At 39.7% G+C, this 10799-nt stretch overlaps 1 protein-coding gene across 1 annotated transcript in view; it reads right to left on the bottom strand.

Annotated features, from left to right (window-relative positions):
• Ccdc158 (coiled-coil domain containing 158) overlaps positions 1-10799 on the bottom strand; it is a 53745-nt gene that overhangs the window by 36270 nt on the left and 6676 nt on the right. The window contains exons 4-7 of the mRNA XM_021210336.1: positions 10131-10458; positions 9739-9815; positions 7969-8079; positions 6203-6317 (exon numbers count right to left, since the gene is read on the bottom strand). Of these exons, the coding sequence (XP_021065995.1) occupies positions 6203-6317; positions 7969-8079; positions 9739-9815; positions 10131-10458 (631 nt within the window). The remainder of the gene's footprint in view (positions 1-6202; positions 6318-7968; positions 8080-9738; positions 9816-10130; positions 10459-10799) is intronic.

The following is a 10799-nucleotide window of genomic DNA, read 5'->3' on the forward strand; positions in this document are numbered from 1 at the left end:
TACAGTGTACTTACATATAATAAATAAATAAATTTTTAGAGTCAGGAGAATATAGCATTGGACAATTTAAGCGTTCAAAACTTCATTCTCTTCAACTACAAACAGGAATGAGAGTCAACTTTAATGAATATATTTTTCCTTCAGTCGGGGCAGCTATTTGTCTGAAGAAAGAGAAATGTAGTTCATTGAACCAATGATGCAGCACGGAGTGATTCCTTTCACAAACTCAGCACTTGGCAGGTCTACAGGAGGGCAGGTCTGCAAGACTGCAAATGTTCCTACACAGCAGACCGAGTGGAGATCCCAGACTACAGAGACTATGGGTTTTGATCTGAGCGGAGCCGCACAATATCAATTATTAGATAATGAACCATTTCATAAGAACATGTTAATACTTAGTGTTATGCAATGGGCCTCACCATAGTTACAACTATTTAATCATCTACTTTCTAGAATTCAAAAAGGTTTCATACTGGCATAAATACTACACATTTCTTCCTATTTCTAAGGTTATTAAATAGGCTTGAAAATTTGTGTCAAGAGTAAAATAGTTTGGATGTGATCAAACTTTCTTAACTGGAAAACATATGACCAAGACAAACTTTTTCTTAATAAGTTTTTATTTTTACTTGAAACAGATTCATTTAAAAATGTTCATTTATTTAACCAATATATAGTCAATAATAATATTACCCATACACACATACACATTTGTAACTATCTCCTTGACAAGAAAGCATATATGTGTAGGGCTTCTATATCTATTTACATGGATACATAAGTAACCTAAGAGCTAATATAGAAATAGCATATAGTTATGTATTTGTCTATAATGTAGTATCAGCGCCTATAGAACTTAGAACATAAATTTTGACATTTACACTGAATATATGTTTAAGTTGGCTTTGCATGATTGTTATATATTAAAAGTATTTCATGAGGATTAAGTACATAAAGCACTAAATTCTGATTGATTATACTTTATAATGCTACAATGCATTCTCACAACTATTAAGTACACATGAAGTATTAGGTTATAGATTGTATTTGATTGTAAGATGCATATTATAAACGATTTCACAAGAATTAATTGATTACTGGCTTGTACTGCTGTACCTAGCTTAAGAAGTATCTTTAACCTGGAGATACCATAGTTCAGTGGAAGAGTGCCTGTTAGACTCAATCCCTAGTACTATAAACAAACACACAAACCAAAAACAAAACCCACACCAGCCAGAAGCCTTTGATTCATATGCCCCATCTGAGGGCAGCTACAGAGGAAGACGAGTGTGACCTCCAACCTCAGTGGCTTCTGAGCCAGTGAGTCATCAGCTGAGGGGGCCTCGTCAATCCAGTCACTGAGAGGAAAGCCTGAGTGAGCACACTCGGGAGAGCACACTCGGGAGAGAGTAGGAGCCGCAGCATCTTACTGTCATCGCACAGCAATTCTGTGGCCTGGCAGGCTCAGGGAGACTGTGCTGGGTTCTAGTCACATACCACCCTGCCTCCATTTTGCTGAGGTACAATTTTTAAAGATGTTCTACATGGTCTCTCATGTTCCCTCCAATTGTGTACCTTTACTTTTTAAAAGTATTTTTTCTTATTATTTAAGTTTTTCATGACTTATAAGAAAAGTATCAAAAAAGATTAGACTAGATTCTATATGTTCTCTACTTTGGCCCTAAGTTTAACAAGTCTTTACTTTGGATCATCGCTCTCCTAGCTGGGCACAAACCTTTGCTCCTTGAGCAAAGGATTATTTGTATATGTTCTTTCAAAATAGCTCTGTTTTTAATTCCAAAAAGAAAAATCAAAATCAGGGTGGCTCTTTCATAATATCAAACTTGACAATAACAGGAGGCCAAAACTAGAGAGATAGGAGGGGGAGGGAGAGGGAGGATGGGGAGGAAAGAGGGGAGGGAGAAGCACCTTTCCTGCACCCCACCTGCCAGTCCTCCCGCAGAGCCCGAGCCTGCTCGCTGGCAGGCAGGGACCAGCTCTGTAGCTGTCAGTACTGACTAGGCTGCTAAGCTCTGCTTTTACCTTTCACTTTTTAGAGCACAAACGCCTGTGTGTACTGTGTGTGCATTAATCCATCGCTCGCGCACACAGATGGACAGTGAAAGGGAAAACCAGTGAAGCCGCAGCCGAGCTGATACAAACAACTGTAAGACAAAACTGCCAAGCAAAGCCTTCAGAATGTGCAGAAGCACTGACACACGACAGACAGACAGTGAAACTTCCTCTTCCTTTCTTTCCACATAGCAGCCTGGTTTTCCCTTTTCACCATCCATGAACAGACTTTTTGGGTTGGATCAGTACAAAACAGTACAAGAATTTTATTCAAATTTCACTGATTTTAGGGGTATTGGCCAATCACATCAAATCATATTACATCTGTGCTTTATTTTTTGTTCTTATGAGTGTGTTTTCTTTTGCTCTGATTCTGTGCTGCAACAAGCCACAGACATGGCCCAAGAGGGCGCTGTACTTCAGCTTGAAACTGCACAGCACTCTGTGAAGCCTTTACACACTCTGCTAGCACAGTGGACAGCTCCAGACAGTGCTGCTAATTCTTCACTATGGACTAGGAAATCCAGCACCAACTACTGTCAAAGAGGATAAACTTAGAAAGACAGTGGTATATTTTGTTGTTGTTGATGTCAAAAAGTGAAAGTCAAGAGTAAAGCCAGAGCTACAGAGCCAGTAGTGACAGCTTCTACCGGTCCAGATTCGTAAAGGGGAATTCTGGAGGCTCCTAAACGGAAAGAAAAGAATAGAAGACAGCATTATAGTAAAACACTTTTGTCAGCTTTTTAAAAGGCTACGTCTAAGATTTTCCAGAAATACAATGTCTATTTTAACCAATATAAAATACTTGTTAACCTGAAAAAATTATCCTTTGTAACAGCTTTTCTCTGAATTTCCATACTCCAGGTAGAAAAGTTTTGTTCAGGCTTATCAAAAACATCTTTTGTGTTTAAGGCAGCCCCATGTCCTCAGGCTGGTCTTAAACTCATTATGCAGCCCAGGATAACCGTGAAGCTCTCATCACCTGGTCCTACTTCCCAGTTACTAGGATGTCAAGCATCTCCTACCTACCATCCTAGGTGTGCTCTAAGACACCATTAGCTATGTTCTGGGGACCCTGTACTGGGGGTCGACTCAGAATGCTAAGCAGGCACTCCACCAACTGAGCTCTATCCTCAACATTTCTGTATTATTTTCTTTGCTTTTTGTTTTCTTGGGTTTCGACCATTATATATTAAAACCTATACTGAAACACCAAAGGAGAACATGTATCTTAAGGTTTTAGCAACATGAAGTCACAATACATGAAAATTAAACAAACTGTGCACAAGAATATGCTTTTTAAATCTTGCATCCAAGTCTTCCTAACAAACCCATCTCATAGTGTAATACTTTGTGTTCTTCCAAATCAAATCCTCATTGTAATGTGCTTGGTCTTTGTTGCTCTGTTACACCAAGCAGGCAGAAGGAGCTGCTTCCTCAGGAGAGCCTAGTTATCTGTCAGCAGGTCCGAATCCCTTCAGTTAACTACGATATATTTTAACCAACACTTCAAGGATCTGATTAAAACTGACAAGCCCCTTTTTTGAGATGGGGCCCTGTATGCATGAGCTTCCTAAATCAGCCTCCATGTGCTGGCTGCGCTCCTCATTGAGTGTTTACTACTTAAGATTGTCAGAAGTCAGGGCTGGAGACATGCCCCAGTGGTCAAGAGCACTGACTGCTCTTCCAGAAGTCCTGAGTTCAATTCCCAGCAACCACATGGTAGCTCACAACCATCTGTAATGGGATCTGATGTCCTCTTCTGGCATGCAGGTGTACATGCAGATAGAGCATTCATATACATTAAATAAAGATACTTAAAAGAGGATTATCAAAAGTCTTGATGATCAATTATTTACATTAGAACACATTAGGACAATAGTCCTAATATATCAACATGATATATTAGACAAGATAAATAAGCAGACTGGATAAAGCTTATGAAGAGATCGTTTTTCCAAGCTACAATATAATGGAGAACCATAGTAACTACAAATTATATAAGAAAACAGGTGAATTGAGCTTGATTTAGTAGTTTGTGACTTTTCAGAGTCTTATGTCAGTAAATATCTGTCTTTTCAGAATGGTTTGGATAGTCATGAATAACACCTTTTTACTGGACTATAATACAATGGTGCTCCTTTGTCTGTCAGATTATCATATGACATCCTCCTAGTCATACTATTCTGAAACCATGTATAATATCCTTATGTTCTGGCTTCTGAAGGGAAGGCCATGTCCTTTGTACAGGATGTTTTGTCTACAAGGGAGTGGACAATCACCATCAAGACAAAGGTTTGTCCTGAGAAAAGAAACTAGAAGACAAAAGTGAGCTTCTCTTGGCTTTATTGAGTTGGATCCCAAGGGATGCTTGGAGGTAGTGGTGATTAAAATTATCTTGCCCCGAGACTAAGAACTATACAAAGAGGTTTAAAATTGAGGGATGCTATTCAAACTACAACACCCTAGTCAATCATAAAATCAGTTTAATGATCTTCAAGTCAACATCTGAAGAGAGAAAATACCACATCACATTTAATAGAGGTAAATGGTTTTGTTCTTTTACTGGATGGACTACCTTTCTGTGAGTAGTGACCAAAATGTTTGCAAGGCATGGCTGTGGTGAGAGTATACAGTTCGTGTTAATCTCTTCTGCTGATTTTAATAAAACCATGTCAAAATTTCCTCCTCCTGCTACAGAGTTAAAGGTAGACATCTAATGTACATCATTGAGCCAACGAAGACAGCACCTTCCTGTGGTCATCACTGGAATGGCAGTGGAAGTTAAGCTGTGTTGTGCACGAAACAGTTAGTAAATGTGTGGACGACTTGGTGCTGCACTGCCTGTCTATTAAGTCTGCCAGCACAGAGAACAGCTTCCTCTATTGCAGCTAACAGATGGTTGTCATTTATAAAAGGTCTGGTAGCTGCATTCCCTTCTATTTCTTCTAAATGTCCACGCTAAAATAAATAACTAAGGTATAGGAAACTGAATAAACACGACGGCAAAGACTGCAAGGCTCTCAAAAGCAGTGGTTCCCCGTTCTGATGCTGTGACCCTTTAATACAGTTCCTCATGTTGTGGTGACCCAATCATAAAATTATTTCATTTCTACTTCATAACTAATTTTGCTACTGTTATGAATCATAATATAAATATTTGATATGCAGGAAATGACACCTCTGTGAAAGGGTGAGTGGATCCCAAAGGGGGACAACCCCCAGATTGAGAACTACTGCTTTATGATAACCTAAGTGGACTTATCTTCCAAACTTTCACAAAGTAAGACACTGGTACGTTAGTGAAGGCCAGCCACCCAAGGCAAACATCCACCCTTCTCAGGGATGCAGAGCATGACCTTCCCTGAAGGGCAATGCTTGTTTTTCTAGTTTTAGGAATTTCACGGTTTTCAAATGGTTGAAATTAACAAAAATCTAAGTTCTGAATAAATGGTTGGTAATAATATGGAATCGTGGAGATGGTGGGCATCCTGGAGCTGGAGCTATGGGCTCCAGGGACTGGGAACCATATGCTATGGTGGCAGTAACTGAACTCAGGTCTCTCTGTAAAAGCAGTACACAATCTTAACTGCTGAGCCATCTCACCTCCTGCAAAAGAGAACTATCTGCTTTTAAAAGAAATTATGTGATGAAACAGGAAGACTGGGTTTCCTAATTTTTACTTTAATTATTTTGAGTAATCTTAAAAATTAGTTTTCTAGACATAAAAATGATTAGAAGTTGAAGGGATGAATTAAGTCCCCAAAACACAGGTGGTAGTAGACACAGACAGCTGGCTATACTTTCTAAAGCCAAGCCTTAGAGAAAGATAAATGGCATAGTCCTATTCTTTATTTTTTACTTATTTTTGTGGTAGTGAGGATTAATCTAGAGCTTCAGGCATGCTAGACTAGTGTTCTCCCTACATTCTGTGCTACTCAATTTATTATTTAGAAATTTACTTGAAAAATATTTCTCAATCACTTTATAATGAATTTAAACATCGACTTAAATAAAAGTTTATACATTAACATATAGATAACTTAGCATGTTTGTTTACAAACTATTAAAAAATAATTATTGATTCAATGTGCAAAAAAGCCCCCTGGGAAGTGCTGCTTAGACTGACCTTATCTTCAGACACCCTCTTGGTCTCCCTCAGCTCGGAGCGCAGCTGAGAAACAGTTGACTCCAAGTCGCTGAGCTGGCGCATGTACATGGAGTTCTGGTTCCTCGCCTGTTCTCTAAAGTGTTGAGAGGGCAGAAAAGCAGATATCAAGTTAAGAACATGCGTGGTACCTCACAGGCCTCTCACATCTCTTAGATACCACTGTAATGACTTTATATGGAGTCTTAGAACAACTGTCTTTCATTATGCAAACTTGTTTCTTTGAGTTACAGCTCAGGGTTGAGGACAAAGCTTAGAGATATAAGTTAGGTGTGCTGTATGTAAAATTCTGTTAAATTCCAAGCACCCAAAACAAGTTACTTGCCAAAGCTCATGGCATATATATGTGTGTGCTCATTACACTGTTCTCTACTTCTGCAAATGATTAAAAATATCAGCACTGGAGGATAGAGAGGTGGCTGTGATTATGAGTGCAATCATGAGGAGCAAGTTTATGACCCCATGCTGGACATGCTGAAAATACCTAGAACCACAGCTCTCAGAACTCAGATGCTCTTTATGGTCCCCACATGCACATGGGTCCTTGTATCTGCACACACAGATATACATACTCATACAAACACAGTAAACCTTTAAAATAAAAGGGCTATGCATAATTTTATACATTAGTTCAAATAATAAAATTTCTTATGTACATATTTTATGTATATACTTGAACATGTATACCTATGTATAACTGTGTTCATAGGTGCACACATAATTATACATAGATATACATGTATTTATTTATATACATATATACATATATATATACATATGTATATATATATTTACTTTGTCCTATCATTTTAAATATGAACAACTCAGCAAATCCCAGGATCCATACACAGTGAAAAGTGTGTTACAGAAGTCTTGTCACTTTCACATGGAAATTACTAAGCAATTTCCAAAAGGTATTAGGACAGCATGCTAGAATAATAGTCGCAGGCTTGTCTCTTCAAAGAAAGAGGATGCTTATCTGTTCTCCTGGCGCGCTGGGAAAGGCAGACTTTAAAGCTGGTGATCCCTTGCTGTCTGTCCTTGGGCTCCACCCAGAGCCCTCAGAATTTATCTTTTGCTTATCCCAGCCCCTTTCCTCCTAAATCTTGAGCATTTTGTCTGGACCACAAAACCCATCCTTATGAGAGATGTCACTTGTACTTTACAGAAGCCTAAGTGACTTCTATGTTATCTTAGGGCCAGGCCAAAACTGACACTCACAGACATATTTTCCTTAGTCAGTCTCCCTAGATCCTAAATCTTGGCCGCTATCTCTCCATCAACAGTACCCATCTTTGTACTTTGAAAAGAATGTCAATGTGAACACGTCTTAATCTCTGCTATACTCATGGGACTGAGATAATTTTTATCAGATATTTTTTCCAAAATTGTGCTGCGCTTAAATATGACTAAAATAAACCAACTGGTGCCAGACCTTTGAAATTTGGCGCAGCACCAGCTAAGTTAGATTGAACCGACTTTCATTCTTCCCTCACTGGGTCACTTCTTCCCTATCAGCAATAAAGCCTGAGGGGCACCCCTTCCCCCTGCAAGACTAGAGTCACAGATAACAGTAATGAGCTGCCAGCTAAGTTCTGGGACTGGAACCCAGGTGTGCTGCAAGAGCAACAAGTGCTATTAACTGCTGAGCCAAATCTCCAGCTTAAAATAATAGTTTTTAAGTTACAATAAATGGAATCAATTTCAAACTACTAGTACACACATACTGAATGATTTCCAGTTGACTCTGGACACTGTTGGCTTGGCTTCGAGCACTGTTGGCTTTCTCCGTAAGTCCTGTTATCTCAACTTCATGTTCACTGATCAGCTGCTCAATCCTAAGCAAGAACAAAGTGACCGTTATGATACAGGAAGCTCTTCTCACCTAGGGCTTCTCTCAAGTTAATGTTTGCAACACCTTCAGACTTAGTATTTGTTCCAGTTTTATACAAGCTACTCTTTCATCTGTTTGAGACAGTGTGATGGTTTGTATGCTTGGCCCAGAGAGTGGCACTATTAGGAGGTGTGGCCTTGTTAGAGTAGGTGTGTCACTATGGGCATGGGCTTTAAGACCCTTATTCTAGCTGCCTGGAAGCCAGTCTTCTTTTAGCTGCCTTTGGAACAAGAGGTGGAACTCTTAACTCCTCCAGCCCTAGATTTGGCTGGATGCTGCCATGCTCCCACTTTGATGATAATGGACTGAACCTCAGAACCTGTAAGCCAGCCCCAATTAAATGTTGTCCTTATAAGATTTGCTTTGGTCATGGTGTCTGTTCACAGCAGTAAAACCCTAAGACTGACTTAATTTTGTTGTTCTAACTGGCCTCTTCCTTCTAAGTGTTGGGATTACAGACATGAACTAATATGCCTGTTTTTTTTTTAATGTTATTCCCTTCTCTCTCTCTCTCTCTCTCTCTCTCTCTCTCTCTCTCTCTCTCTCTCTCTCTCTTTTTCTTTCTTCCTTTTTTTTCTTTCTTTCTTCCTTTCAGTTGTTTCTTTTTGAGACAGGATCTCTCTTATTATGTAGCTCTGGTTGTCCTGGGACTTGATGTATACACCAGGCTACCCTTAAAATGGCCAAACTCCACCTGCCTCTGTCTCCTGAGAGTTGTGACTAAAGGCATGCATCACCATGCCCAGCATGCTGCTCCTTTAATAACAACTGTAGAATCCCAGCTAGGGTTTCAGAATTCTGAATCTGCATTTCAGTGGCAATAAACTAGAAATAAACAAGGCATGGTGGTGTGTGCCTCTGGTCCTATACTTGAGAAGGTGAAGCAGGAAGATCATTAGAATCCAGGAATGCATGGCCAACCTGGGGGACAGAGTGAGATCCTGTTTCGTAAACCTTGAATACCATGAGTAATATATGTTACACAATATGAGTACTATTGATTGACAGAACCCTTCCCCAGGGAGATCTGGGGAAGGGTTCTGTCAATCAAATACATTATGAATACAAGCTTACAAATATTTTACTAAGTCACAGAGTGTTAAGTGCTTCATTTAACTAACCAGCAGGTAAGTGACAAATCACTCTTAGGTCAACTTAGGCTCTGTCAGGCCAACCACAGCAAGAATAGTCTCATTCTTGCTATTTGGTCGATTGTTGACGGGTGGTTAAGTTGCTTACCCTTGAGCTTGAAAATCTATCTCCGTGGCCTACCTTCAGGCAGACTCATTAAGCCTACGTGAGAAATGTTCAACCCACCAATGCCCTCACCTTCTTTCTCACTGGAAATCCCCACTTGTCCTTATTGTGTTGGAGGCTGAACTCCTCCTCTTCCCCTGTAGCAAAATCTACAGTGCTCCAGGCTTAAATACAGTCTTCCTTACAGCTTCAACAGGTGTCAGGAGAAAACTAAGTTTGCTACAAGTCATTAAGGCTATTTTTGTTGTTGAGTTATCTCTGAGTTTATAGACTTTGGAACTACAGGGGAGAGGCTACAACTAGAATACAGTATCCCCATAAGTTTTTGTTCCAGTCGGACGCCTACCGATCTTGATGTTGTTGAAGTAATAGCTCTATTTTGTTCTGTGATTCAGACTTCAGAGTTTCAAGCTGATCCTCTACCTGGTTTTAAAATACAGATATTAATTTGGGTGTTGGTAATTGTAAAGCTTAGAAAATGCAGTTTCTATGAAAGGAATGCATTAGGGAGCTATACATAGAAATAATACTAAATGAAGCTCTCTGCCTGTATTTTATAGCAGTTGCACACTGGCTATACTTCCACTAAGCTGTACAGGTAAAATGGCTAGTTTTCTATCAGGAGAGAGCATTGTGTATCATTCAGAAAACAAAATATGAAGGCTTGGCTTATTTTTAAGGATTTTACAAACTATCTCTCAATGCATTGTAATATGAACCAGTGTTCTCACCACTTACTGGAAATATCCTCCCTTTAAGAAAAGAGATTTCTGTGTCTAATTCTCTTAGGATTTTACTAATAGCTGAGCCCAGGCTGCGGAAGTGCATGGTAGACATGCTGTCGAGTTCACATATTTTCTTGCCTGAGGCTTCTTCAAAGTCAACTAAGATTGATCGGATTTCTTGAAGCACGCCTTCATGACTAAGCATCATTTTTCGTAGCTGCTCTATCTGTGTGCTGCTGTCTTTCAACATATCCTCCTTAAGGCACTTGGCAGCTTCAAGCTCACGAACTGTATTCTGAAGCTGATTTCGTAACTCCTCCTGGGACTGACTCTCCCTTCGTCTAGGAAATGAATGAAAGAAAAGAAATAACATTGATAAAACTCAACTTTACTACAAGGAGTAGAAAAAAATTTTGCTATAGATCCCAGGCTAGCCTTGAACTCAATTATGTAACCAGGCTGGCCTTGAACTCACAGCAATCTTCCTACCTCAGCCACCCAAATGCTGAGATTACAAGTATTTGGGACTACACCAGCATGAGGAATAAAACCATAAAACAGTGTCTGGGCTGGGATGTATGTCACTGACAGAGCACTTGCCTACCAAGCCCAAACCCTGGCTCAAGCTCAAGCACTTCTGGTGGGGGAGGAGGAGGAGGAGGAGGAGGAGGAGGAGGAGGAA

The sequence above is a fragment of the Mus pahari genome, chromosome 13 (assembly GCF_900095145.1).
Source record: "Mus pahari chromosome 13, PAHARI_EIJ_v1.1, whole genome shotgun sequence".
Taxonomy (NCBI): Eukaryota; Metazoa; Chordata; class Mammalia; order Rodentia; family Muridae; genus Mus; species Mus pahari.